Source organism: Lepidochelys kempii, chromosome 6 (genome assembly GCF_965140265.1).
Source record: "Lepidochelys kempii isolate rLepKem1 chromosome 6, rLepKem1.hap2, whole genome shotgun sequence".
In the NCBI taxonomy this organism is placed as follows: Eukaryota; Metazoa; Chordata; order Testudines; family Cheloniidae; genus Lepidochelys; species Lepidochelys kempii.
The window spans coordinates 187,659-201,224 of NC_133261.1; the positions used below are offsets into that span (position 1 = coordinate 187,659).

The 13,566-nt window shown below is 63.8% G+C and overlaps 1 protein-coding gene across 1 annotated transcript; it reads left to right on the top strand.

The window, feature by feature from the left end:
* The first annotated feature begins 209 nt into the window (after positions 1 to 209).
* On the top strand, positions 210 to 12,989 carry CD19 (CD19 molecule). The gene is given in 18 exon segments (XM_073346339.1): positions 210 to 213; positions 517 to 720; positions 1,992 to 2,243; positions 3,100 to 3,396; positions 4,309 to 4,401; positions 4,919 to 4,967; positions 5,509 to 5,579; positions 6,757 to 6,864; positions 8,548 to 8,598; positions 8,796 to 8,861; positions 9,287 to 9,346; positions 9,732 to 9,791; positions 10,156 to 10,227; positions 11,124 to 11,233; positions 11,235 to 11,370; positions 12,057 to 12,082; positions 12,084 to 12,141; positions 12,262 to 12,989. Coding segments are annotated over 18 exon segments (1,797 nt in total). The 3' UTR covers positions 12,342 to 12,989.
* Positions 12,990 to 13,566: the final 577 nt, after the last annotated feature.

The window sequence follows — 13,566 nt, forward strand, 5'->3', positions numbered from 1 at the left end:
CAGACTGTCTTTGGTCCTGCTGCTCGTCCAGCCAGGCACACAGTCCTTCTTCTCCAGCGCCACCCAGCAACTAATGACTGCACTGTTCTGCAGCTCCTTTTATAGGGCCCTCCTGGCCCTGGATTGGCCGTTCCAGCAGCCCCTCTGATTAATTGCGTCCTCACCGCGCTAAGCCTCTTGGAGGACCTCTCCACTGCGCCTTTCGTGGGATGGGTGAGGCAGAATCCTGAGGCCTCCAGCAGGGAGCTGTTGGGCCTTGTCCACCCCATCGCAGGGGGTTAGACAGCCGTGCCCACCCGCCTGGTCAGCCGGATTCAAATCACAAACGTCCTCACCGGCAGTGAGGGAGGAACCGATATCCCCCGCCCCCCCATTACACCGGGTCACACTTTGGAATCTAGGCTTCCTCACCCCCTGGCAGGTCCTCTTGGCCCGCCTCTCCTCCAGCTCATGGTTTCACTGCTCCGAGCTGTCAGCTGTAGCCTCCTCCTCCGGCTCCGGCTCCTGCCCTCTCAGCTCCAGTTTCCATCTCTTCACATCCACTGGGGGGCCCAGGTTGGGAAGCCCCCTCCTGGCTGGGGACTGGGTCTGGCCCCCGGCTGCTGCTCCGACTGCCCCTGCTACTCCCAGGCTCTCCGGGCGTCCCGAAAGCCTGCTGGAACTGGAACTTGCTCCTCGAGCCGCTCACTCTCTCCCAGCCAGGCAATCAGCTGCTTCTGGGTGAGCCTCCCCACGCTCAGCCCTCTCTCCCTGCACAGCCATGCCAGGTCCCTCCTGCGGAGCTGGTTCTAGGCCCTTTCCTTGCTGGTTCCTTCAACTCCCTCGTTTTATCGCTGGCAGCCACTCACTGCAAAGCACCTGCGCTCGCAGCCAATTGTCTGCAGGGTGCATCTGCCAACCGTCCTCTGCTACCACGTTGTCACGGACTCACAGGTCGTGCCACTCTTGGCCCCGTGCAGTCCCTGGGGAGAACCCCCTTCAGTGAGACAGCCCTCTTTGGGGGTCCACTCTCTCTCGGGGGCTAAGCCCCTCTGCCTCCTGGAACCGCACCTCTCTGAGCCTTAGCATGCCTGTCTCTGCCGTGGGCCCCTCAGGGAGTCCCCTCGCTCTGGACCCCCAGGACCCACATGCCGAGAGGGAGCGATGCCCCCTGATCTGCAGCCTCCAGTGACTCTCAGCCAGCGTAACACAGGAGGGTTTATTGAGCATCTGAACCCAGCACAGGCAGGTCTCAGGGCCCTCGGGCCTGGCCAGTCTCAGCACCTTATGTCTAGGTCTGTCCTGCATCTAGGTGGGCTCTGGTTGTTCTCTCTCTCCTGAGTCCAGCAGCCCCCTCCTTCCAGCCGAGCGTCCTATATCCACTCCCCTCTCGGCCCCTCCTCTGTCCTTTGTGTTCGGTCTCAGGTAAACAGGTCACTGGGGCCCTCTCTCCTCCGTCCTCTGTTCCCCTCTGGCTGGAACTGGTTGTTCAGGTCACCAGGGTCCTCTCTCCTCAGCCCATTGTCCTCCCACTGGCCAGAACTGGCTGACTGCCAAGCTGGGGTGGGCCTCCTAGTCACCAGGTCATTGGTTGCTAGGGTCCCCCATCTCTAGGCTGCTGTCTGGGGTCCCAACTGCTAGGCAAGATCACACCTGGTCCTCTGTAACAATAAACCCTCTCCCACCACCTTGTTAAACATGCAGCACACAGGGAAACTGAGGCACACACTGTGTGGGAAAGGCAGCAGGGGGCTGACTTTGGAGACAGCGGGAGGCCTGGGGGCTCACCCAGGGGGGCAGGTGGTACGGGGAGGAGGCCTGATCTGGTGGACAGGTGTTTGGAGGTGATCAAGGGGGAAGGCAGTGGGGGGCTGATTTGGGGGCAGGCAGTGGGGGTAGGAGGGCTGATTTGGGGGGCAGGTGGCAGGAGACCTGGGAGCTGATCCAGAGAGCAGAGACTGGGGTGGACAGGGGGCTGGGCTGTGGTCTGAGCCTGCTCTCATCCCTGCCAGGGGAGCTCTACATCTCTGGGACCCAGGGGGGGCAGGTCGTGCTCCCCTGCGCTGCGGGAAATGCCCGCGAGACCCCCGCTGTGGACTGGTTCAGGGATACAGACAACAGGACCCACCAGTTTGACCGCGCTGGCCCACGGCACTGGCCCAACGGCAACACCCTGCGCATCAAGGGGCTGGAATCAGGGGACGCCGGACGGTACTGGTGCCGGGCCAGGAACCAGAGCTGGACCGTGCACCTGCACCTGGGAGGTGAGGGACCCTGCTGTGCCCCCTGCTAGAGTTACCAACTTTCTGATTGCAGAAAACTGAACACCCTTGCCCCACCCCCCTGCCCCTTCTCTGAGACTCACTCCTTCCCCCCTCCCTCGGTCGCTCGCTCTCCCCCATCCTTGCTCACTAGCTCATTTTCACTGGGCTGGGGCAGGGGGTTGGGGTGCGGGAGGGGGTGAGAGCTCCAGCTGGGGTTGGGGATGAGGGGTTTGGGCTGCAGGAGGGGGCTTCGGTCTGGGGCTGAGGGGTTCAGAGTGCGGGAGGGAGTGCGGGGTGTGGGCTCTGGGAGGGAGTTTGGGTGCGGGAGGGGGCTCAGGGCTGGGGCAGGGGGTTAGAGCACGGGACGGGGGTCAGGGTGCAGGCTCGGGGTGGTGCTGACCTCAGCATGTTCCTCTGGCTCCTAGGCGTAGGGGACAGAGGGCCTGCGTGCTGCCCGCGCCCACAGGCACCGTCCCCACAGCTCCCGTTGGCCGCAGTTCCTGGCCAATGGGAGCTGCAGAGCCGGCGCTCGGGGTGGAGGCAGGGCGCGGAGCCCCCTTGGCTACCCCTTCACCTAGGAGCCGAGGGACATGTTACCGCTTCCCGGGAGCTGCGTGAAGCTGGGCACGGGGCCTGCCAGCCCCACACCAACCGGACTGTTAATGGCCAGATCAGCGGTGCTGACTGGAGCTGCCGGGGTCCCTTTTTGTCCAGTCGAAAACTGGATGCCTGGCAACCCTAGTTCCTGCTGATACCCCGGCACCCCGATTGCCTCCTGCCCTCTGCTCCTGCCTCCCTGCCCTACAACTCCCCAGATCTTTCCCGTCCCACCCCTGACTGTCCCTGTCCCCCGCAGGGGAGCTGACATTCTCGGTGCTGGCTGGGGACACGGCCCGGCTCCCCTGCAATGGCTCCATGCCAGGCGCCTGGGTCCAAGGCTCCTTGGCCTGGAAGCGGCTGGGCCCGGGGGTCTCGTGGAAGCAGCTGATGGAGCTGGCAGCTCGGCGCTACGGAGCCTACATGTTTCAGCTCTCCCTGGGCACTGGCCCAGCCCTGGTGCTGCCGGCCGTGACGCTCGACCAGGCCGGGACCTACCGCTGTGTCCGGGGCAACCACAGCCACGCCGTGGAGCTGGAGGTCACGGCCCACACAGGTAGGGGGCAGAGTGACCATGGGGAGTAGGGTGGGTTATGGGGCAGGAGGGTGATGATGGCTCTGCCCAAGGGGTGGGGGAACTAGTGGGGGTGGGTACAGGGGGGCAGTAGCGGGGGGTGTCACGGAGGCCCTGGGCGATGCTCTGGAACTGCTCCCCATGAAGCCAGGCAGGACTCTGGGGAAGTCTCCTCTCTGGGAGCAGCCTGTCTGCAGGACACACAGCTCACCCGGCTTCCACCTTCCTGGGTCTGACCTCGGAGCATTCAGCCTCCTCTGCCCCTCCGTGCGCTTCCCCCAGCGAGTCCGCTCAGGCGGGGTCCTGGGGGGGCCAGAGGGTCCTGCCCCCCAACTTCGCAGTCAGACGGGACTCTCAGCCAGCCAGTAAAACAGAAGGTTTATTAGACGACAGGAACATGGTCTAAAACAGAGCTTGCAGGTGCAGAGAACAGGATCCCTCAGCTGGGTCCATTTTGGGGGGCAGTGAGCCAGACAACCACGTCTGCCCTTCACTCCATGTCCCAGCCAGCCCCCAACTGAAACTCCCCCCAGCCCCTCCTCCTCTGGGCTTTGTCCCTGTCCTGGGCCAGGAGGTCACCGGATTCCTTTGTTCTCTAACCCTTCAGCTTTCACCTTGCAGGGGGGGGAAGAGCCCAGGCCATCAGTGGCCAGGAAACAGGGTGTCGGCCATTCTCTGTGTCCAGACTCCTGCACACACCTGCCCTCTAGGGCTCTGCAATGATCATACACCCTTACCCCACCCCCTAGATACTTAAGAACTGCCTAGGGGAAACTGAGGCACCCCCACACTATTCAGAGGAAACATTAAGAACAGTCCCACTTCGTCACAGGGGGACATGGGGGGCACATGCAGGGGGGGTGAGGCCAGGCCCGTCACAATGTCTCTGTCCAGGAGGGTGGCAGCCCTGGATCGTGGGGGCTGCGGGACTTGGATACGTTGCTGTTGGCCTGGCCTCCCTGTTTGGATACTACCAGATCCGCCGAGGTGAGTTGGGATCCGGGACGCCCCCAGTCCCTGCCCCACATCTCAGGCCCCCCTTGTAGCCCTGCCCCCCAGCCCGCCAATCGGCCCCGGGCTTTGCTTTGTGCTGTGGGGTGGGTGGGTGCGACTGGGCTCAGTCCTCAGGGCTCTGGTGAGAGGGGTCCGCACTGTGGGAGGCACGTCCCCCCCAAAACGACACCTTCAGTCCTGGGGTGATGACCCTGGCCATAGGGAGCAGAGGTCAGGGGCGTGGGGGGAGAGCGGAACAAGTGCTGAGTGGGGTGGGAAGTGCTGGGTGGGGGAAGGGGTGCTGGGGGCTGGAGGGGGGCTGGCTGGGTGCGGGAGGGTGCTGTGTGGGGTGTGGAGGTTTTGGCGAGTGGCTGGTCGGGGGGAGGGGTGCTGAGTGAGGTGGCTGGGTGGGGGAGGGGCACTGGGTGCTGGGAGCATTGGGGGAGGTCTGGGGGCCAGGGGGGCTGGCTCCCCTGTGCCCCCCTTACAGCCCTGTGGTGTCTGGTTTCAGCCCTGCAGACCAGGAGGAGGAAGAAATGCCTGATGGATCCTGCCAGGAGGTGACCTGGGCTGGGGGAGAACCTGCTACCCCAGGGTGGGAAGGGAGGGTCTGTGCCCCGGGCAGGATGAGGGTGTCTCTGGGATCCGGAAGAGGGGTCTGTGTGGGCTGTGGGAAGGGGGCTGCTGGAAGCAGGAGGGTCCCTGGGTGTGGGGGATGCCGTGGGGTGTCTGGCAGACGGGCGCAGGATGTCTCTGACCCACGCGGTGCCTGTGGGGTGTCTCTGGGAGGGGTGGGGGGGGGGATGGGGTTTCTGCCTGGCGGTGGCGGGGGTGCGTGTGTGGAGTTTGTGATTCTGATTTCCCGGTCTCAGAGTAGCAGCCGTGTTAGTCTGTATTCGCAAAAAGAAAAGGAGGACTTGTGGCACCTTAGAGACTAACCCATTTATTTGAGCATAAGCTTTTGTGAGCTACATTGGATGCATCCGATGAAGTGAGCTGTAGCTCACGAAAGCTCATGCTCAAATAAATGGGTTAGTCTCTAAGGTGCCACAAGTCCTCCTTTTCTTTCTGATTTCCCGGTCATGATTCCTCCATTTCCAGGTTTTTCAAGGTGACTGGGAACGGGGCTCACACGCCTTATGGGAATGTCCTGTCCCTTCCAGACACTGCTGGTGAGTGCCCCCTGCCCCCCAACACCTTCTACCCAGCACCCCCAGCCCCTGCCCCCCACAGGAACGTCCTGCCCCCTGTAGGCACCACCAGAGTGTCCCCACCCCCCACCCCCCAACTCCCCTACTGCTTCCCTTCTCCCCAGCACCCCCTACCCTACTCCCCCTATGAGAATGTCCTGCTCCCTGCAGATACGCCCAGTGAGTGGCCCCTGCCTCTGCTGGGTCCCCCAACATCGCCACTACTCCTTTTGCCCCCCAACACACACCCTGCCTCCCACAAAAACAGTCAGCCCCTACAAACACAGCTGGTGAATGCCCCCCACACCCCATTTCCCCTCTGCTCCTCCACCCTCTACAGGAACACCCTGCCCCGCAGGTGAGTGCCCCCCCCCCATATTTTCAAAGCGATCAAGCCCCAAAGCGGCTATTGGATCAGCCTGACCTCCTGCGTATGACAGCCCATTGTAAACACCCCCCCCCATATGTACCAGTTGCACTGAAGTGGTTTAGTCCCAAGGCGGCTGAGCTGTTGTGGCCCCAGGCAGGGAATGTGGGAGCCTGGGGTGCCCCCAATGCCTGCAGCACCCCACGGGTCCCCCTCTGTCCCAGCCAGTCTGACCTGGGGAAAGAATCCTTCCTGACTCTGCAAAGGGCCACAAGCTTGGCTCTGCACATGGGAGCCAGCTCCACCAGCCAAGTGTGTCGGGAGGGTTCTCTGACCCACCTCAGAGCCTGCCCGCCCAGTGTCCCCTCCCCAGTGGGGCTGTCCCTGGTGCTTCAGAGGAAGGGGAAAATAAAACTGAGAATCCAGCCAGCCAAAGGGGGGCAAGTTCCTTCCTGACCCTGCAGGTGACAGGCCACAGCCCTGAAGCATGCGACTGGATCATAGGCATTGTCTTAATGCAGAGCCCCCCTCACTTTGTGTACTCTCCCTCCAGTCACCCAGGGGGCTGCGTCCCAACAGCCGGCCTAGGGAGGGGCGTACTGGTGCCTCTTTCCAGCTCCAGGGCTTGTGGGGCTTGACCCCCAGGGATGGCCAGTTGCCACATCTGGCTGCATTGACCCCCTTGTCCCCATTCCCACCCAGGCCAGCTGGTGTGACTCCCCCTACCCATGCCGCCCTTCCCTCACTGTGCATCTTCTGGGGCCCTGCTCTGACCCTGCCCCCTGTTCCCAGGTGTGGGGCAGACGGATGCAGTGCCCTATGAGATCGTGGCACTGGGTGCAAGAGGGCAGGGGAGGCCACTGCCTGCAGAGGGGCCCATCAGTGCTGCCGTGTCAGAGGGTGAGTGACACCCCTCCCCGAGGTGACCCCAACCCAGCCCCCCTCCATGGCTTTCCAAGCACCGCAGGAGTAGGGTGCAGAAAGGGGGCCGGGGCACAGACTGGGAGGATGGGAGTGATGGGGGGCACATATTGGGGTGGGATGTGTGACGGGATCCCCGGGGTGCAGCCTGGGACCATGGGACTGCTGTGCCCCCTGAACTCTCTCCAGCCTGGGCTGTCTCTCACAATGCCCTGCTAGTGACCAGCAGCAAACCCCTCCAGGCTGTGATCACTCAGCACAACCGCATGTGGAGTCCCAACGCCCAGCTGGATTGCGTGAAAGCTCCCAGGGCCACTCGTGACTTATGCAGAGAAAGGCCACAGCCAAGTCCCCCCAGCTCCCAGCACTGTACCTCAGGAATATGCCGTCTTGCACTGCTCAGGATGAGCAATGCAGATTTATTAATTGGTTCACCACTTCAGCAATGGAAAGCGGATCTACACCAGCCTTTGCAAACCTGAGCAATTTGCCACACGCTTCATACAAACTCCCTGGTGAAGATAAACAGTAAAACAAACGTATTGACTATAAAAGACAGATTTTAGGTGATATTATGTGAAAGATAAAAAGAAGAGTTAGTTACCAAAAGAAATAAAATATCAGCACGCAGTCTAAACTCTCAAACCTATTAGACGGGGCAACATCTAGATTAAGCAGTTTTTCTCACCCCACTGGATATTGCGGTTCCTAGTATACAGATTTCACCCTTGAAATCTGGGCCAGTCCCCTCAGTTGGAGTCTTCAGAGTGTCCTTGTTGGTTGCAGCGTAGGTGGGGGAAGGAGGAAGGCCCAGCATGGGGCCCCTGTGTCTGTTTTATACCCTCAGTCCATGTGCTTGGGAAACACAAGTCCAGGCATGTCTGGGGGCATTGCTGAGTCTCCAGGCCAGGTTGAGCAGTCCCCCTGGTGTGGCCTCATGTAGGCGAGTCACTGCATCCTAGCTCCCTGGCTGGACAATGGCTGTTGGTGGTTGTTTGACACCCCACCAGGGCGCTGGTTACCTTCCTTGCTGTTACCTCAGGGGGAGCTAATATCTGGCTGATTCCCCAACTCACAGCATGTTTCAGTGACAACCGTAACACACAATCTCATAACTGCATTCATGACACACATCTATGGGTAGAGAAATGACTTTCAGCAGGTCATAACCTTTCCCCTGATCTGGGAACAGGGGGCAGGGTCAGAGCAGGGCCCCAGAAGATGCACAGTGAGGGAAGGGCGGCATGAGTAGGGGGAGTCACACCAGCTGGCCTGGGTGGGAACGGGGACAAGGGGGTCAATGCAGCCAGATGTGGCAACTGATACCTTACCAGGCCTGCTTTCTATGTAGGATCACGATTATATAAAAATGAGGAGTATGGGGGTTACAGGATGCTCCCCCAAGGTATAGAATGTCACAGGGTGTGAGAGGGATACAGCCAGATGAGGGATGGGGTGAGGGGTACAGAGGGGGCAGGGGCACACAGTGGGAGAAAGGGGGGGGTGATAGGAGCCCAGCCACAAGCAGGAAGATGGGGGAGGGGTATCCTTGCCTCCCCAGGGGGCCCTATGGAGCAAGAGATGGCAGCTCAGCACAGGGAGGGGCCAGAGTAAAGGGACTGGGGGCCGCAAGACCCACATTGACACCCCCTCTCCCCCCAGACGAGGAGGAGTACGAGCACCCGGACAGTGAGGAAGAACCAGCAGCCGAGGGTGAGTGGGGGGCAGAGAAGGCGGGGAGCTGGAGTTAGAGAGGGGGTTGGGGCATGACAGGACAGTGATGGGGTGGGGAGGGGAGGGGCTCTGGGAGGGGACAGGATGGGGGGCATGGGGAGGGGGTGATGGAAGGGGCTGGGCTGCCAGGCAACTGGTTTGGGGTCACCTGCTCTGCTTTTCTCTCCCGTCTCCAGATGGTGATGGCTATGAAAACACCAACGGGGACATGAAACTGTGCATGGGGGACAAGGGGTCCAGCGGTAACAGCCCCCGCAAAACCACCCCCGGCCCCCTCACCCTCACCCTACACCACCCACTGCCCTGGGGTGCGACGGGACTGACTCCCCGGAGCCAGCCAGTCCCTGCCCGGGGGCCAGATGGGAGCCGGCGCCCCTAAAGGGGAATGACCCGTGTCCCATGCCCCGCGCCCCTGCGATGGGGCTGGATGGGAGCCAGCGCCCCCTAGAGAGGAAAGGCCCCATATCCCATGCCCCGCCCCCCTCCCGCCCTGGGGCTGGATGGGAGCCAGCGCCCCCTAGAAGAGAAAGGCCCTGGGTCCCATTCCCCGCTTCCTCAGCCTTTCTGGCCCTAGTCTACACTGGGGGCTGCGGTGTCCAAAGGGGGCGAAGCCCAGGGCCTGTTTAGGGACATCCGCTCCCCTGACACCCTCCCGTCCTTCCCCCAGACGGTGCCTGCTACGAGAACAGTCTGGAGCAGAACAGAGCAGGAGGCAACTGGGCTTCAGGTAACGGGGGCACTTGGATGGGAGGTAGGGCTGAGAGCAGGGTCCTGGCTGGGGAATGGGGGGGTGGGCAGATCTGAGAGTGGGGTCCTGGGTGGGGAATGAGGGGGCAGGGCTGAGAGCGGGGTCCTGGCTGGGGAATGGGGGGGGCAGAGCTGAGAGCGGAGTGCTGGGTGGGGAATGGGGGGGCAGGGCTGAGAGCGGGGTCATGGGTGGGGAAAGGGGTGGGGACAGGGAGGTGGGGCTGTGGTGTGGCAGGGAGCAGGGCTGAGTGTGGAGTTTCTGGGGGTCTCCCCTGGGCTGACAGAGCACCCTGCCCTGCACCCCCAGCCCCACAGCTTCCCCCCCCCCGTATCTCTCATTTATTGCCCCCACCCCCTGTCCCCAGATGCTTCCCACTACACGAATGCTCGCCAGGGCCCCGGGGCCGAAGACCAGGTCTCTGAAGGTAACAGTGTGGAGTGCTGGCGGGGGGCTACCGGGAGGACACCCCCCCCACTCCCAGGCATGCCCCAGGGCGGGAGGGGCCCCTCACCCTGGGGATTGGGAGTGGGCGGGGATCTGCACACCCAGGGCAATGGTTTCCCAGGGTCCAGAGTATCACCCTGGTAACAACACCCCTGGCAACCTGTTCATCACCCTGGTAACGGCTCCCCTGGTGACACTGGCCGATGGCCTTAGGTAACAGGATCCCTGGTAACTCCAGGCCATCCAGAGGCTTGCCCCCGGTAGGGTGTCCCAGCCCCAGAAGCCCATCAGAGGGCAGCAGGCACGGGCTGCTGCTGACAGGGACCTGCCCCCTGTGTTGGCAGGCAGCGAGTGTTACGAGAACACGGAGGAGGACAGCGCCCCGCTGAGCCCTGGAGCTGCACGGCTCGTAACAGGTGATGGGCTCAGGGAGTGTGGGGTCCGGGGGTGGGGGGGCTCAGGGTCAGTCCTCCCCTGCCAGGGTCTGCGTGTGTGTGGGGTCCTGGGGTGCCTATAGGGGGCACTGTGAGTATGTGAATACCATGGAGCCTGCAGGGGGTGCTGTGTGGGGGGGGGGCAGATCCTGGGGTGCCTATAGGGGGTGCTGTGTGGGGGTGTGTGAATCCCGGGGTGCCTGTAGGGGGCACTGTCTGTGTTTGGCGGGGGATCCTGGGGTGCCCGTAGGGGGCGCTGTGTGTGGGGGGGGGGGTGAATTCCGGGGGTGCCTGTAGGGGGCGCTGTGTGTGTGTGTGTGGGGTGAATTCCGGGGGTGCCTTAGGGGGCGCTGTGTGTGTGTGGGGGGGGATCCTGGGGTGCCCGTAGGGGGCGCTGTGTGTGTGTGGGGGGGTGAATTCCGGGGGTGCCTATATGGGGTGCTGTGTGTGTGTCTTTGTGTGTGAATCCCAGAGTGCCTATAGGGGGCACTGTGTGGGGGGGGTATATTCTGGGGTGCCTGTAGGGGGCACTGTGTTTGTGTGTGGGGACCCCGGGGTGCCTGTACGGGGCACTGTGTATGTGTGGGGACCCCAGAGTGCCTCTAGGGAGTGCTGTGGGGGGGGAATCCAGAGTGCCTGTAGGGGGCTCTGTGTGGGGGAGGGAACCCAAGGTGCCTGTAGGGGGTGCTGTGGGGGGGGAACCTGGGATGCCTGTAGGGGGCACTGTGTGGGGGGGGGGAACCCAGGGTGCCTGTAGGGGGTGCTGTGGGGGGGGAACCCAGGGTGCCTGTAGGGGGCGCTGGGGGGTGTGTGTGGACCCCAGGGTGCCTGTAGGGGGCGCTGGGTGGCCTCACCCAGTGGCTGGTCTCTCCCCCCAGACCTGCGGATGTTGATGCTGCTGGGTGCGTGTGAGGAGCCGGAGCGGGATCGGCAGGATGGACACAGCGAGGACTCTGCTGGTGAGAGGGGCTGGGAGCTCCCCTGGGAGGGGCGAGAGGGCCCCCCGACCTTTCCCTGATGCCCCCTTGTTCCCCACAGGCTCCCAGGCCTATGAGGAGATGGCCGGGGCTCTGTATGCAGCCCCTGCCTGGCATCTCCGCCTACGGGACCGCAGCCAGGAGGAAGGTGAGCTCCAGGAATGGGGCTGGGACCCCAATATCCCACTCTGGGTCCCCCCATATCCCAGCACCCCAAGCCCCCTTTCCTGGGGTCACCCCATATCCCAGCCCCCTGAGTCCCCCTCCCTGGGGTCACCCCATATCTTAGCACCCCAAGCCCCCTCCCTGGGGTCACCCCCATATCCTAGTGCCCTGAGCCCCCCTCCCAGGGGTCACCACTATAGTCAGTGCCCTGAGCCCCTCCCTGGGGTCACCCCCATATCCCAGCCCCCTGAGTCCCTCTCCCTGGAGTCACCCCCATATCCTAGTGCCCTGACCCCCATCCCAGGGGTCATCCTCCTGAGCCTCCCTCCCTGGGTCACTCCCATACCCCCATCCTGACACCCCTGGGGTCATCCCATCTCCCAGCCCCCCCTCCCTGGGGTGACCCCAATATCCCAGCATGCAGGGGACCATTCCTGGCCTTGGGGCCCCCACACCAGGCCCTCTCCCTGAAACACCCAAGATGTTTCTGCCCCCGCCATGCCAGCTGCCCCTCCCCAGCCCAGAGGTGCAAGGGGAGGCTCCCCAGGAGAAGGGCTGGGAGGCGCTCAGCCCTCTACCTCCTCCACCAGAGATGAGGTGTGTATGGGGGGTGGAGTGGGGGCAACAGCCCCCCGAGGCCCTGGCTCTGACCCCGGCTCCCGTCCGCAGACGCCGATTCCTATGAGAACATGGAGGGGGGGGCCGGGCTGTGTCCTGCCCCCCCGGGAGGGGAGCGTGGAGCTGCGTGGAGACGGTGAGTGATGGGTGGGTGGTGGTGAGACTGGGCACGGGGGGTCCCCGGGGGTGGGACCTGGGGGTAGAGGTCAGTGGCGGGGGCGCCCCTGGGCTCTCACCTGTTTTGCTGTCATTGCAGCTGCTGGGCTGAGGGCCCCAGGGCCCGTCGGAGCTGAACCCGCCAGGCGGGCGGTGCCCCGGAGCCTCACTCGGGACTAGGACACGCCGCCCCCGGGCCAAGACAGGCAGCGAGAATATCTGAGCCCGTGAGGACAGGGCTCTCAGGGAGGGCCCCGCGCCCCCCATGGCTCCGATCCCCATCCCGGCCCCACGTCCTGGGCCCCACTGCTGGGGACGGCCCCAAAGCTGCGGAGGGCCTGTGGGCTCCAGACGCTGTTCCCATGGCTCTGCAGTGGCCAGCTGCTAACACCGTGCCCCCAGGTGCCTCTGGCCCTGCCCCACCCTGGGCTCAGCTGCCCCACAAGGACAGCTCCATCCAGCTGGGCTGGATCGCAGTCCCTCGGCGTCTGACATGTGCATGTCCAGGCTGGGGACAGGGCCCCCCCAGTGCCTGTACCCCCCCCCGATGACATGCTGGGGACAGGGCCCCTCAGTGTCTGTACCCCCCCGATGACATGCTGGGGACAGGGCCCCTCAGTGCCTGTACCCCCCCCCCGATGACATGCTGGGGACAGGGCCCCTCAGTGTCTGTACCCCCCCCGATGACATGCTGGGGAAAGGGGCCCCCCCCAGTGCCTGGGCCCCCCCCATGACATGCTGGGGACAGGGCCCCTCAGTGTCTGTACCCCACCCCGATGACATGCTGGGGACAGGGCCCCTCAGTGCCTGTACCCCCCCCCCGATGACATGCTGGTGAAAGGGCCCCCCCCAGTGCCTGGGCCCCCCCCCGATGACATGCTGGGGACAGGGCCCCTCAGTGTCTGTACCCCCCCCGATGACATGCTGGGGACAGGGCCCCTCAGTGCCTGTACCCCCCCCGATGACATGCTGGGGACAGGGCCCCTCAGTGTCTGTACCCCCCCCCGATGACATGCTGGGGAAAGGGCCCCCCCCAGTGCCTGGGCCCCCCCCGATGACATGCTGGGGACAGGGCCCCCTCAGTGTCTGTACCCCACCTCGATGACATGCTGGGGACAGGGGCCCCTCAGTGCCTGTACCCCCCCCGATGACATGCTGGGGAAAGGGCCCCCCCCAGTGCCTGGGCCCCCCCCGATGACATGCTGGGGACAGGGCCCCTCAGTGCCTGTACCCCCCCCCGATGACATGCTGGGGACAGGGACCCTCAGTGTCTGTACCCCCCACCCGATGACATGCTGGGGAAAGGGCCCCCCCAGTGCCGGTACCCCCCCCAATGACATTGCTGGGGACAGGGGCCCCTCAGTGTCTGTACCCCCCCCCGATGACATGCTGGGGAAAGGGCCCC